At 45.9% G+C, this 15,847-nt stretch overlaps 1 protein-coding gene across 2 annotated transcripts in view; it reads right to left on the minus strand.

Moving 5' to 3' along the window:
• Window positions 1-15,847, minus strand: part of NID2 (nidogen 2) — a 78,855-nt gene that overhangs the window by 43,233 nt on the left and 19,775 nt on the right. For both annotated transcript variants that reach the window (XM_089907703.1, XM_089907704.1), the window contains exons 5-8: window positions 7,207-7,356; window positions 6,530-6,775; window positions 5,124-5,324; window positions 3,334-3,564 (exon numbers count right to left, since the gene is read on the minus strand). In XM_089907703.1, coding sequence (XP_089763829.1) covers window positions 3,334-3,564; window positions 5,124-5,324; window positions 6,530-6,775; window positions 7,207-7,356 — 828 coding nt within the window. The remainder of the gene's footprint in view (window positions 1-3,333; window positions 3,565-5,123; window positions 5,325-6,529; window positions 6,776-7,206; window positions 7,357-15,847) is intronic.

The following is a 15,847-nucleotide window of genomic DNA, read 5'->3' on the forward strand; positions in this document are numbered from 1 at the left end:
CATTTCATTCATGTTTGTTTTTTGGATTCCACATATAAGTTACCAGTATATAGTATTTGTCTTTCCCTGTCTGACTTATCTTACTAAGCATAAAACCCTCCAAGTCCATCGTGTTATTGCAAATGGCAAAATTTCACTCTTTTTCATGGCCAAATAGTATTCCAGTGTGTGAGTGTGTGTGTGTGTGTGTGTGTGTGTGTGTGTGTGTGTGTGTGTGTGTGTGTGTGTGTGTGTGTGTGTGTGCACCAAGTGTTCTTTATCCATTCATCTGTTGATTGGCACTTGGGTTCCCTTCCATATCTTGGCCATTGTAAATAATTGTGCTATTAACATTGGGGTGCATGTATCTTCTCGAATTTGTTTTTCATTTTCTTCAGATACATACCCAGGAACGGAACTGCTGGATCATATGGTAGTTCTATTTTTAGTTTTTTGAGGAACCTCCAAACTGTTTTCCACAGTGGCTGCACAGATTTACATTCCCACCAACAGTGTACAAGGGTTCCCTTTTCTCCACATCCTTGCCAACACATTTGTGTTCTTTTTGATGATAGCACCTCACATCTGTCAGAATGGCTATCTCATTGTGGTTTTGATTTGCATTTCCCTGATGATTAGCGATGTTGAGCATCTTTTCATGTACCTATTGGCCATCTGCATTTCCTCTTTGGAAAAATTTCTATTCAGTTCTTCTGCCCATTTTTCAATGAGTTGTTTGGGGTTTTTTTTGTTGAATTGTATGAGCTATTTATATATGTTGGATATATATGTTGGATATGTTGAGCATCTTTTCATGTGCCTGTTGGCCATCTGTATGTTTATTTTGGAAAAATGTCTATTCAGGTCTTCTGCCCAATTTTTAATTGGGTTATTTAGTTTTTGGTATTGAGTTTTATGATCTGTTTATAAATGTATGGGTTTATTTCTGGGATCTCTATTCTGTTCCAATGATTTATGGGTATGTTTTTATAACAGTACCATACCGTTTTGATTACTGTACTTTTGTAGTATAGCCTGAAGTCTGGGCACATGATACTTCCAGCTTTCTTCTTTTTTCTCAAGATTGCTGTGGCTATTTGGGGTCTTCTGTGGTTCCATATAAATTTTCAGATTATTTGTTCTAATTCAGATTATCTGTTTTCATTCTTGTGGAAAAAAATGTCCTGGGTATTTTGATAGGGATTGCATTAAATCTGTAGTTTGTTTTTACTAGTATGGACATTTTAACATCAATTCTTCCAGTCCATGAACATGCATATCTTTCCATTTCTTTGTATCATCTTCAATTTTCTTCATAAATGTCTTATACTTTTCAGAGTACGGGTCTTTCACCTCCTTGGCTAAGTTTATTCCTAAGTATTTTATTCTTTTTGATGTGATTCTAAATGGGATTGTTTTCTTGCTTTCTCTTTCTGATAGTTCATTATTAGTGTATAGAAAAGCAAGACTTGTGCACATTAATCTTGTATCTTGCAACTACACTGAATTCATTTATTAGTCATAATAGTTTTTTGGTGGAGACTTTAGGGTTTTCTCTATATAGTGTCATGTCATCTGTAAATAGTGACAGTTTTACTTCTTCCCTTCCAATCTGGATGTCTTTTCTTTCTCTTGTCTTATTGCTGTGACCATCTTCATCCTTTTGCATGTGGATATCCAGAGTTATCCCAGAACCATTTGTTAAAAGGGCTACTCTTTCTCCTTATTGAGTTGTTTTGGCATCTTTGTCAAAAATCAATTGACTGTAAATGTGAGTGCTTATTTCTGGATTCTCACTTCTATTCCCATTGATCTGTATATCTATCCTTATTCGAGGACCACACTGTATTGATTACTCTTAAGTTTTGAAATCAGGAGGTATGATTCCTCCAACTCTGTTCCTTTTCAAGATTGTTTTGGCTATTCTGGGTTCTTTAAATTTTTATATGAATTTTAGGATCAACTTTTCAGTTTCTGCAAAAAAGCCAGCTAATAGGATTGTGTTGAATCTATAAATCAATTTAGAAAGCACTGCCATCTTAACAATATTATGTCTTCTGCTTGTGGTTTCCAAGTGGGATGGTGGGGAGGGGAAGGGATGGACTGGGAGTTTGGGGTTAGTAGATGCAAACTATTACATTTAGAATGGGTAAACAAGGTCCTACTGTATAGCACAGGGAACTATATGGAATCTCCTGGGATAAACCATAATGGAAAAGAAGGATATATATGTGTGTAACTGAGTCACTTTGCTGTACAGCAGAAATTAACACAGTATTGTAAATCAACTATACTTCAATTAAAAAATAATTTAAAAAACACAATATGTCTTCTGATCCATGAACTTAGAATGTTTTTCCATTTATTTAAGCCATCTTTGTTTTCAAAAACATTTATAGATGTCAGTGTAAAAGTATTGCACTTCTTCCTAAAAATTTATTCCTAAATATTTTATTCTTTTAGAAATGGAATCATTTTCTTAATTACCTTTTCAGTTTACCCATTGCTACTTTATAGAAATACAATTAATTTTTGTACACCGATCTTATATCCTGCAACCTTACTGAACTACTATTAGTTCAAATAGTTTTTTTTTTATTAATGAATTCCTTAGTTTTTCTACAAATAAGATCATGTCAGAGGAGAATACAGATAATTTCACTTCTTCCTTTCCAATCTAGATGGCTTTTTTTTCCCTTTCATTTTCTTGCCTAACTGCCCTGGCTAGAACTTCCAGTACAGTGATGAAGTGTCAAGAGCAGGCATCTTCTTTCTGATCTTAGAGGGAAAGCAACCAGTCTTTCCTCATTAAGTATGATGCTAATTTGGTTTTTTTCATACATGCAAGTTTTATTTCATTTTGTTCTTTTAGGCACTGGCTCTTTGTCTCACCTTGATTTGGTGAAATCCTTCTCATCTTTTAAGTTTTAGCTAAAATTTCACTTTGTTGGGGACATCATTCCTGAACCTTGCAACTAGGCTCACAGCACCCTGCACTTATCACAATCATAACAAATATTTGTCAGCATCAATCTCCCTCCTAACTTGGCCACACCTTGTTCACAGGTGTATCCCCAACACAGACGGCACACACAACTGGGTGTTGCAGCAAACCAGCCTCATGTATATGCTCTATTCCTGATCTTGGCAAGAACACTATTCTAAAAGTTCCATCTCTACCTCTCAAGGACAGGACCCTGCTTTATTCATCCTTACACCCAGCACCTAACAGAGCCTGGCACTCAATTACCCTTAGTAACCTATGTGAATCATTCTGAGGCCACTCAAAAGGCATGAAAGAAAGAAGGTTGGATATAATTTTTGCCCAGCAATAACAAAAAAGGGAAACCATACCTTCAACAGGGCCAATCTGATTGGTCACAGCGAATCTGAGCACTTTTTCTTCATCCGTGTACAAGGCAAAGACCCGGTCCACATTCAGCTGCTGGGTGGTAGGGATGACCCGGTGTCTGGGGCCATGCCTGCATGCCTGGTAAGTGATGTTCTGGTGGAGGCGGTAGGACCGTGTTTGGTTGATGGCACCCAATGTGAGAGAGTAGGCTCTGGAACTTGTGGAGGTCACAGCTGCAATAGACATTATTCAGTCAAACGAGGACATTTACAAATACTAAATACAGAGGTTTTTTATGTGAGGTGAGTTTCTCCGCACAGTTTTTCATGTAGTTGCTGGAGCATGTCCCCTTGGGAAGTTTGAGTTTATATGGGAAACCTGCAAGGCGGTCCCAAGAACCCACGTAGATGTAAAACCAAAGCACTGAGAGGGAGGAGGTATAATCGCTGCTGTCAATATTCGCAAAGAATGACTTTACTATATGCCAGCCATGCCCAGCACTCTATAAGCAGTGCCTCATTTATTCCTCACAACAGCCAGTGAGGTGGGCCCTGCCATCTTGTGTGGAGAGTCTCACAGAGGTTAGAGAGTTAATTAAGTAGTCTAAGAAGCAAAGCTGGGGGCTTCCCTGGTGGCGCGGTGGTTGAGAGTCCACCTGCCTGTGCAGGGGACACGGGTTCGTGCCCCGGTCCGGGAAGAACCCACATACCGCGGAGCGGCTGGGCCCGTGAGCCATGGCCTCTGAGCCTGCGCGTCCGGAGCCTGTGCTCCGCAACGGGAGAGGCCACAACAGTGAGAGGCCCGCGTACCGCAAAAATAAATAAATAAATAAAATAAGAAGCAAAGCTGATATGCAGAGCCGGAACTGGAACTCAAGTTGGCCTGACTCTACCCCGCTCCCCCCAAGTTTTCAACCAATCCATCCATCAGTGCACAGAAGACTTCCAACACCTTGCACTTAAGTCTGGAGGCTTCTGGGGAAAGGGGCAGGGGTCTTTTATCTCCACCTGAGTGCAGAGTTGGGAGGCCAGGCAGTTTTCTAGCCATCAGCTACCCTGTGCCCAGGCCAGATCTCTGCTGCCCATTCACTTCCCTGTGCCTCTTGCCTGGCTTCCAACTCTCACACCGCAGGAGAAGCAAAGGCACAACTCAAAACAAACCCCTGTGCTGCAGGACAGCAACTGAGATTGGGGCAGCATCTCAAAATCAGGGGGTGTCTTATAGAACACATCACACCTTACACATATCAACCATGTAAGAGAGACAGAAAAGGGGTGATTATTCTCATTCTAAAGACGAGAAAATAAGCTCTCAGACAGTAAGTGATCTTACTCCCCACATATTTTAAACACATCCGTAAGAATTCCTGTCTTCTGACTCCAAATCTAGTGGTAGTTTTACAACACTGTACGGCATCTCTGATTTCAAAGCAGGCTGAACCAAGGTTACAGAACAAGTATAAATTCCAATAATCAATATTTTTCCACAGCCCAGAGAGCAGGACGGTTAAAAACTGTACAAAATTATACCATCCCTCCCCAGCCCATAGACAAGGTTGTTATCATATTATTATCTGCAAATATTGGGTAGGGATGTTGACATTCTTGTGTACAACAGCCACCACTTTTCTCACACTAATAAAATAACAAGAATAATAAAAGCAACACTGAGCTCATTTCATGTGTCACACACTGTTCTATAAGGACATTCCACGTAGTCACTCACATAATCCTCACAACTATCTCGTGAGATGCGCACCGTCCCCATTTTACGGAGAACTGGTTGCACGTACCTGAGTCCGAGTAGTGGTAGAGCTCCTTGTAGGGAGCAATGTGGGCTGTGAAGTTTGCTGGGATGTAAGGCACCTGGCCCTGAATGTTGGTTTGAATGCTCAGATAGTTCTCTGGGTCCAGCCCCTCAGCAGTTTGAGTGATTCGAACCCTTTCCTCTCCTGGGTAGAAAGTAACTTCCATGTCATGGATAAAGGTAGCACCTGGAGAGGAAAAAAATCCAGCACAGGGATGAAAGGGGGCCTTGCATCTTCCAGCAATAATCACCAGTGCATACTTCCACTTCCCAGTTTCTCCTACTGCTGGGGATGGTGCCTAAGGAGATCTGATAACCAAGGTTAAGTACTACCAGCTGTTGATCTCATTAGTTCCCCGAACTTTCTGTTAAAGAGCATGGTTCCATTCTATCCCATCTCACACTGCTTCTCTTTGTAGGAACTTGTTTTCTGTGAAAAATAAACCCCTAGGAACATCCTTGACCTTTCTCTTTCTATGGCTGTCAGACTTAACAAAAACAATCAAAAACCCCCAGGACACCCATTTACATTTGAATATCAGATGAATAAAAAACATTTTTAGTATAAGTATGTCCCATACAAGATTTGGGGCATACTTATACTAAATTATTCAATTATTAATTGTTTATCTGAAATTCAAATGTAACTAGGTGTACTGTATTTTATTTATCTACTTTTGACTCAAGGTTTTATCAAAACTTGATTAAAAGCAAGATCCTACAAATGCCTATTGAGCTCTACAGCTGGAGGGCCAAGAACTTTTCTCTCACACTTTATGTGCAATAAAGGGGTAGTGAGGTGAGAAGCCAGGAAGTATTCTCTACACCCTTGCTATCAAAGGGTGGGCCTTAGACCAGCATTATCATCTCCTGGAAGCTTGCTAGGAAAACAGGATCACAGGCCCGCCACCCCCTGCAGAACCTGCACTTTCCCGAGGCCCCAGGTGACGTGCAGGTGGGTTAAAGTCTGAGAAGCACTGTCTATACTATTATAGATCAGAGTCATCAGGGGACAAAGAGGAAAGGCACCCCTCCCCCATGAAGTAAAATCATCTCCAGATGCCCTGGAACTACCACCTGCATCCCTCTTTGGCAGATCTGTGAGTGACAACTGAATTACATGGAGTCTGACAAAGAAGCTTCAAGGGTTCTTGAAGGTAAGAGGGCACGAATGCTCCAAATGGGATCATCTTATTTCTCAGAACAACCTGGAGAACCTTTAGAAGAAATCACTGTCTTTTAAAAACAGTCCTGCAAGGCCAAACCACCCCCAACTACCTCGGGGCAGAAAAACTACACCTGTGTGGCTCTGAAACATTGCACAACTGACTACTGAATGAAAACCCAAGGCTCCACGCCGCCAAAGCCATGGTGACCTGCGGCCCTCCTCACCTGTGAGGCTGAAGCCGTTCTCCCAGCCTGGTTTTTCTAAAGCAAAGAGCCAGCCAAACAGGCCTCCGATCGGCGTGAGCGGGAGAAGGGCCTGGGCGGCAGGCTGCGGGATGTGGCCGATGGCCAGGTAGGCTCTGCCGTCGTCGCCCACCACATAAGCGTGCAGGTCCGCGTCGGTGAAGTGCACGGGCGTGTGGCCCACGCGGAGGTGCCCACTCACCTTCCCATTGACTCGATGAGGTGTCCCTGAGAGACAGCAAACCCCGTCAGCCTTGACCGTTGTCCACATGCACAGATAAAACTATCCCACTGACAACTCCCCACTCTCCACCTTCAGCCCTTTTCGCAACTCCCTAACCCAGCCGCTACCCACCTAGGTACAAAACAGACCTGCCTTTGATCTCACTTCTCCCGTCCTCCCTCTCTCCTGTCCACTTGCACCCTAAGGAGCTAGCCAAAAGGGAGGAAACATTTCTGTTTAATCCTCAAGTTGGGAAATCAGCTGAAACATGTTCATTCCTCAAACTTTTATGGAGCACCTGCAAGTTGCTTAGGCTTTGATTCAAGCAGTAGAGACACAAGGTCCATAAACAGAGCTCACAGTGGCAGCTGGAAACAGCAAGCGACAGAAACAGACCCAGAGCAGCCCCCGCCCCAGTCAAGCCAGCACCCCTCACCTTTGGGCAGACAGTGCTTCCCATTCCCGTAAAACCTGGACTGGCAGTGGCAGCAGAAGCCCGTGGCATAGTCAGTGCAGAAAGCGTGCCGGGAACAGCGCTCGTGGTTGTGTTCGCAGGTCTCCTTGTTGGCAGTGTTGTACGTGAAGACTGGAAAGTAAAACAAACTTGCATGTAAAGGACAAAGTGATTCCAGCATCGTGGTTGCCAAGGTTCATCACGGACACCGCATCCGCTCCATAAAATCCATTTAGATTGTAATAAACAAATGGGGTTTTAATAATTAAGAGACGGAAATAACATTCAACTCAGGGGAATTAACTTGCTTTGTCTGCTGGCAAGAAGTACTGCTGACTGCTCCCATCTGGTCTCTCTGCAGAGCTGGTGAGCGAGGATGAGACTGCGCCCCTCGGTGCAGTGACAGGAAAGCCAACCAGGAAGTACGTGTTAGGTTGAACTGCCATTTTCTGGGTCAAAAATGGCCAAAGGTCAGCAATCTTATACGGTTCAAACTAATATTAATGAGCTCCCGAGAGGAAGACCGAAGAGAGAAACTAACGAACACGGTCTTATGTCTAACCATTCTTTTACTTTTGGTAACCTTGAACTTGAAGAGAATAACCTATAGCTTGTCTTACTTCCCAGAAAAAAAATTTTTTTTCTGAAAGAGAAGAAGGGCACTGAAGAAAGAACACACATACACACACACACCCTAAAGAAAGTGTATAGGAGGCAGGTGGAGATGGAGGGGAAGGAAACAGGGAGCCCAGCTGTGAAAGGCTCTGTGCCTTTGCAGGGTTTCTCATGGTGGGTGTGGCCCAAGCCGGATGTCAGGGCAGCAGCGGAGAGCCTGGCCATAGTCACCATTCTCTAGGAAGCCATGTGGACCTGGGTAAGCTCAGTGCTCCAGTAGCTGTTCCTTCCAGCTCCCGCTTATTCTGCCCATTAAAAAAAAAAGAATCATTTGTGCCACCAAGAAACAAAGGAACTGGAGCAAATGCTATTGTCCCTAAAGGGAAATGGCCAAGGAATTGGAGTGTGGCTGGGGGTTGCTGACAGATAAGAGAAAGCTTTGTCCGGGACACGGGGGATGATCCCAATCCCAAGCACGGCCACCAGGAGGCAAAGTGGCCGTGCACACCTCTGCCTCTGCATCCCCCGGAGCAGGAGTTGGGTGGAGACTCCAGGAGCTGACTGAGCAAAGATGGCACAAAACTCTAGTGCTAGACTCCAGTGCTGTTGTGAGGTGCCGGCTCCCAAGGAAGACAGATAACCTGCTCCTGGGAAAAACTGGGTGGCAGTTGTGTTCCACATCTAGGTCTGAAAAGGAGGAAATGGGAAGGGGAAGAAGAAATGGAAAGATCAGTACTTACCCAGTATTCCGGGGAGAACAGAAAACAAACCAACGTTGGGGCAGGGTGGGAACGTAGCACCATAGAAGTAACAATGGAGCCAGTGTAGACTTGTATCAGCAAGTGAGAATATAACAAAGTGAACATTGAAAGAGTGCCTAATATATGCCAGGTACTATGCTATGAACTTTATTAACTCTTTTAATTTGCACAAGAGCAGGGACTTTTTTAATCCCTGTTTTGCAGGTAAACATGCTAGGCAAAGATTAAGGTGACTCTCCTGAAGTCACACAGGCAGTAGGTGGTGGAGTTGGGATCTGAACCTAGGAAGTCTGGCTCCAGATTCTTAACAGCTGTACTCAACCACCCTCTGGCAGAGCTCAAGGACATCGATCACGAGAGCCAGGCAAAGGATCTGCTCAGGTGACTGGGGTTAATCAACACAGGCTTCGGAGAGCCAGGTTTGAGTCCTACTTTATAAATAAGGCTTAATGGGAGAAGATAGCAGAGATTGTCCAGATGGCTGTCACAGCTGACAGAAAAGCACAGGTAGGAGAACTGAGTAGCAGCAGCAGTGTTAACTTCTGGACAGTATTTAACTGCTGCTTACAGATTCTTGAGAAAGAAGTGAGCTGAGGGTTGGCAGGACGGACGATCTTGACTCAAGCGGAATATCTGACTGGGAACAGAGTGAGAGTTAAGTCGATGACTCAAGATTTGGTACCAGGCCTACACAGCTGAGAAGTTCCAGTTCAATAAAAATAGAAAATTAGGCATCACCATGAACACTTTTTCCCTTTTTTTTTTTCCCGGTACACAGCCCTCTCACTGTTGTGGCCTCTCCCATTGTGGAGCACAGGCTCCGGACGCGCGGGCTCAGCGGCCATGGCTCACGGGCCCAGCCGCTCCGCGGCATGTGGGATCTTCCCGGACCGGGGCAAGAACCCACGTCGCCTGCATCGGCAGGCGGACTCTCAACCACTGCGCCACCAGGGAAGCCCCCATGAACACTTTTTAAAACAGGAAAGTGACACAAAACTCAAGGCAGAAAAACAGAATGGATAATAAAGAAGATTATAAGAGGTTGCTGTGAGAAAACGATGTATTATTATCTATACCATTGGTTTATTAAGGGGGGAAAAATTCCAGTCTGAGTAAAAAATAAATGAATGTAACTTGTCAAAATCTTGGGGTTTTCCAGCTCTGAAAAGTCACAAGTATTAAGAAGCAGCCCCTGGAGGGACTGGCACAGTTGTGAGTGTGTTCATGGCATCGGCTGCCATCAGGACTCTCCCTCCAGAACACAAGGGAAGCAGGGGCAGCAGAGGGTCCCAAGTTCTGACGTCCAACAGCAGCCTGACTCAGGTGGCTCTACAGAAACCAGAGAAATGCACCGTGTGTTTCCTCCTCTCCAAAATCAGGATGACACCCCTTCTCACACCTCATTGCCAGAAATCACGTTATTTCTCAGCGTACTTCTGAGCACCAAGGTAAAAAGGCAATTTGATGCAGGACTAAAAGGTAGTCATTTTCAGGAAATTCAGGTAAAAATAAAACCACATTAACACTGTCCTGCCCTCAAATTAAAGAAATGATGGGTTTGTATTATGTTCCCTCTATTTGTTGTTTTGTGAAGACTTGTTCTTCCACCCGATCCCTCTTCTAAGAGAGGATTATGAAACAGGGAGAGATGAACTGGAGGAGGACTACAGGTGTGCTGAGTTGGGTTAACTGAACTAAAATACTAGGAGGAGGCATGGCTTTTCTATGGGTAAAACAGAGAGGCTCAGCAGTGCAGCCAGCAACTTACAAATGCAACTGTGACAAAGTTTATACGTTCATGGACACGCAGACCACACGTTACTAACAAAAAATAAGTTAGGGCCCCATGAAAGGCTATTATGAGACTGAAACTATACTTACGATGGGTTAAATTAACTATTGGTAAGCTGGCTTGGGGATCTTTTTCAACTGTGTGTGTGTGTGTGGAGAGCTGCATGCCCAGGATGGGACTTACTGAGCCAAGAACACAAGCTCAGCCTTCCAGCCCACGCCAGTCACACTGGGGAAAGATGGGTGCGTTCCTAGACAGAGGAACACCGGGACCCCTTTCCCGTGCCTGCCTTCACATGCAGACGTGCACGTGTAACACTGACAATGTCAGCTTAGATGAAAGGTAAATAAATGCCTGTTACAATTTCATTCTTTCAGTAATTCAAACAAATACTTATGGAGCACTCCCTATGGGCCTGGCACTGGACTAGGAATTAGGGATACAGCTGAGAACAAAAGAGACAAAAACTCCTGTCCTGGAGCTTACATTCCCCCCTCTAGGCAGCAGTCAACAGACAGGTCAATTATTCAGTAAGGCGGATGGTGTCAAGAACTGTGCAGAAGCTTAAATCGGGGCGGAACAAGAGGGCTGGAGACGGAAGTGACTTTGCTTCTTTTAAATGACACAGCCACGGAGCGCCTGGGGAGAGGATGAGCTTTGGGTAGAGGCCTGTTAGAGGAGAGGATGAGTGAGGGTAAGAGCTCCCGTCAGGCTGGCGGGGCACATGGGAGGGACGGGGCAGGGAGACAGGAGAAGGCGGGAGAGGTAATCCTGGCCAGTTCTCACCTGTCGGGCCTCACAGATCAAGGGAAGGATTTGGGCTTTAGTCTGAGTGAGGCGGGGGATGCTGCTGGGGAGCAGAAGAGTGACACGGTCTGACTTACGGAAACCTCAGGAATGAGCCGGTGCCTCGATAGTAGGAGGTCCTGGTGGAGAGGATGAGAAGGGACCAAATCTGGAGTTCTTTGAAGGTGGAGCTGCCGGGGTTTGCTGATGAATTGGATGGAGGGAGAGAAGGAGTCGGGGAAGGGTAGAGAGAGGGAAGGAGAGCAGGGTGGGGAGGACAAGCGGAGAAAGAGAGGGGTCCACAGGGATGTTCATTTCCTGGTGTGGGAACTGGAAGGCTGGAGGTGCCATTTACTCGAGCAGGCCTGTGGCAGATCAGCTCCGGCAACGCCTTTGAGGTATCTGGGAAGTCTCACCCCGCCCCCTGACAGGGTCTTATACCCTCAGCGCGGCACTACTCAACCATTCAGAGGGACAGCTGCGTTCCTCCCTATGGATTCTGGGAACCACTGCATCAGAATCACCTGGGATGACAGTTAAAAATGCAAATTCCCAGGGCACACCTTAGACCTACCAATTCAGACTCTCAATGGGCGGATCCCACGAGTCTGTACCTTAGCCACTCCTGGGGTGACTCTTACGTCCAGTGAGGAAAATGTTCAGGATATTTGCAAACTTTCCATTTCTGAGCCAGAGAATCCTGATTAATGTAGTGAATGAATTTCATCTGACCAATTAGCTCCAGGGGGTGGCTGGGATTTCAGGGAATGCTCTAGCATTCATTCCTGGCCTGGCTGAGAAGCGGAACGCTGTGCTTATGGCCCACTTAGGCCAAACCCCCAAGCAGGGCACGTGAAGATCCTTAGTGGACGGAACCGGGAGCCCAGGAGCCATTTCCCTTCCCTGAGGAAGGGGGAGAACAGGACCTAGAAATGTGACCCCACCTGTGGCTCTCTAACCAGGGAAGAAAAGCCAGACGTCTGGTCAACGTGACTTCTCAAATTTCTATGGGAACTGCAGGTAGATTCAAAGATGCTGAATTCCGTGAAGGTGGGGAATCAGTGTCTAAATCCCAGCTGGATGAGATGTGCAGTGAGCAGATGCAAAAACAAAACTTTTTCTGTGGTTGTTTCTATGCCTCTGTACCTCACAGCTTTGAATGTGTTTTCACACACTTCTTCCTATTCTGGTGAGGAGGTGGTATCCCCTCTTTACAGATGACACCAATGAGGCCCACAAAGATTATATGATCTTCTGGCTCTAAATCCCACACCCCTTCCATTATACCAGTAGTAATCAACTGTGATGGGCTTCAGAATCACCAGGGGACCTGGTTTAAAAAGGCAGATTCTGGGGACTTCCCTGGTGGCCCAGTGGGTAAGACTCCACCCTCCCAATGCAGGGAGCTTGGGCTCCATCCGCACTCAGGGAACTAGATCCCGCATGCGTGCCGCAGCTGAAAAAAAGATCCCGCCTATCACAACTGAAGATCCCGTGTGCCCCAACTAAGACCCGGCGCAGCCTAAATAAATAAATATTTAAAAAATAAATAAAAAGGCAGATTCTGGGTCAGAAGGTGGAGGAAGGGTGTGGAATCAGCATTTTAAACCAGGGCCACGGGAGAAATAGCCACAAGTGGACTAGAGCAAACTTTGAGAAATATAGTTTGCATTCCACAGATTCCTCTCTCCTGAATTTTACCCACTGGGGCAGCCTGTCTTCCAGACCCTCCGGGGACCCACGCTCTGCCTCGCAGCTCCTGTTGCAGAGAGTCAAAAAACGATAGGGACAAGTCTGCTGGCAGCTTGGGCCCAGCAGGAGGGCAGAGGCCGGCCAGGTTTGAATGAGCTCAGTTTGCAGCAGCTTTGTTAACTGAGGTTAGAATGTTGCTAAAGGAAACTTCACGTGAGGATTTTTAAAATCTCATTTCTTTTTCCCAGTTAATGCTTTTCACTCTTCTCCTATCCTTAAACAGAAAGAAAAATGGGGTAGGGTTAGGAGGCTATGTAAGGGAAAAGAAGCAAAGGTGCTGCCAGGGTACTTGAGACTTGTCCTAATTGGGAGTTTTCCACATAAATGGAAAACTCCTCTGCACTTGTTCTGACCCATCCTTCAGTCTTCATTTCTCCAGAAACACTTAAGCACTCGTCTTCCGCCCTGGCCCGTGGAAGGCCAGCAGGCTCCACAGAGCAGACCGGGTTCATCATGCAAACGGGGACGGAGGGCTTCCTGCGCGGGGCTGCCCCTGGCAGCTGAGCTATCTTTTACTTTTAACAGCTCTTCCTGCCACCTCAAGAAAAAGGACCTACATTTTCACTGCAGGACAGATTTTTCTTAGGTTTCCCACCTCACAGAATGATAGACAAATAAGAAAAACCACATCCAACTGTATAATGAAAAACAGTGGTATGCTCTTCCCTCCAGTTTTCGTCTGTTTGGGGGGTACGTGTGTGGTACATAGTGAAGCTCGTTGGGCAAACAGTTATTAGGACCCTGTTTTTCTGCGGGGGGAGGGTTACATCCACCATCGTGAGACTAGCAGGCTCTCCCGTGCAGGTGTCTTCACAGGTATGGGGTTCCTCTTGTTCACAGTCCCTCAGCAACCTGGGGGTGCACCTGGGAGAGGGGCTTTTGTGCCTGGAAGGCTGGGCTGGGCAGCAGAGCCTGTTCGAATTCATCCCAGGGTAGAAGCTGTTTGAGCAACACATTCCTGAGGCCTCTCCCAAGGCCAGAAGTAGAGTTGGACCAGAAGCTACAGGGAAATCCCTGTTCACACCCTGGGCCTGCCCTGCGTGAATGCCGTCTAAGTAGAATCAACAGGATCCCACGGTGGAATGAGAACACATGGGGGGTCTCTGAAAGCCAGGTGTCCCTCCCCCTTTCTAATTCATCATGCAGACTGAGGTCAAATTAAGCTTCCCCTTGCACCCCCTGGGCAGGTTTAAAAATCTCTACGACCCCTGTGAATCAAGCTTGTCCTGCTGCCTACAACACTGGCAGTCTCTGGTCCTAGGCATCTGGAGCCTCAATGGCAGCTGCCTCTCACATCCCCCGCCCCCAACTCCCTCACTCCCTCACTCCCTCTCCATTTCCACCTCACCACCTCCACTCCTGTCACTCCTCTGTCCAGAATATGCCCCACTTTCTCCCTCTCTAAACTGAGACTCCGACCTCACGGCCTGGCTCAAGCCCCCCTCCTCCATGAAGACTTCCCTGATGGCACCACAGGTGAATCTGCCCTGCGCTGTGCTACCTGGCAGCTTGCTCTAATCTTCCATGGCTTCGCTGCAGTACTGGTCTGCCTCTTACGCAGACAAATCACTCAGTATTTTCAGTCTTCAATTTCCTTCTTTGTACTGTGAGAAGGATAATAGTATCTACCCCACAGGGCAATTCTGAGGATCAACTGTGCTAGTGCAATCCAAGCAAAGTTTCCTCTCAGAGTCTGAGTGGACATTTGATAAATACCAGTGAAAACTTCCACTCGTGCCCCAGTCAGAGAAGGGCACATGGTAGGTGCTCAGGTAACTTTTGGTTTGACAACAAGCTTCCAGAGCTGCTTGGAGAAGTAAGACCCCTGAGACAGAGAAAGCTTGTGCATCCAATTTACTGCCGGTTCTGTGGTCTATGAAAACAGAACAAAGCAAATAATACGCTCGAGGCTAGAACTAGAGTGAAATTGGGACATTCTTGCCTGGTGCGGACATGATCTTAAAAGAATCTAGATTTCTCAATAAAAAGTCTATAAAAAGAGTCTCTAAGAGGGAAAAAAAAATTTAAAGAGAAGGGAGAGATATTTGGGGGAGGGCTTTAAATTTTAATTTCTTGGTTTACCAAGCTGACTACTATGAAGCTTCAAGGGGAAACTAAAATTTATTGGGCACGGTGCTTCCATGCCCAATTTTAATTCTCGCGACTCTTTGATGAGGTCTACGTTATCTCCATTTTATAGCTGAAGAAAATGAGAGTCAAACAGAGAAAATGTCTTATCCCAAACCACACGGCAGAGCTGGGAATCAAGCTCAACTCCATCAAACACCAAAATCCACACTCCTCCACTGCATCAGTAGGAAAAGCTGGTCAAGATGGCTTGAGGCTGGACAGTTAGCAGGCGCTCTTTGGTGTGAGTCTCTGCCACCCCGCCCACTGGCTTTCCCAGAGGGAGTCCACTTTTGCCTGATGGACCTCTAGGATGCCAACGTTTTGTTTGAAAAAACAAAGTTCACTGCCAAGAAAAACCAAGTAATTAACAATGGCATGGTTCTATACAGTCAGCTCCCCGGTATCTCCGTGGATTCAAGGAACGGCGGATCCTGTGCAATGTTAAGGATCTGCGGTTAGGGGAACCCGCAGGTGGGGGGGCCTGAGGATGCAGAACCGTGGATACGGAGGGCTGACTAAGGGGCTTGAGCATCCAGAGATTTTGGTATCTGCGGGGGGATCCTGGAACGAATTCCCCATGGATACCGAGTCTTCCTACAGCCTGAGGTGAAACCAGAGGTTCACCTATTTTTCCCTTTCTGCTTTCAAGTTTTAAAGCTTTCCCTGCCTGCTAATATGGTGGTTTATTTTTTTTTCTTCGAGTTTCAAAAACTTCTAGTTAGATTTATTTTCCTAAATGTTTCACCATATTAACCAGCTGTTTCGAAGGCGTTTTGCCATTTCTAAG

The sequence above is a fragment of the Delphinapterus leucas genome, chromosome 2 (genome assembly GCF_059928025.1).
Source record: "Delphinapterus leucas isolate spDelLeu-1000000601 "Yukka" chromosome 2, BTC_Dleu_Yukka2, whole genome shotgun sequence".
NCBI lineage: Eukaryota > Metazoa > Chordata > Mammalia > Artiodactyla > Monodontidae > Delphinapterus > Delphinapterus leucas.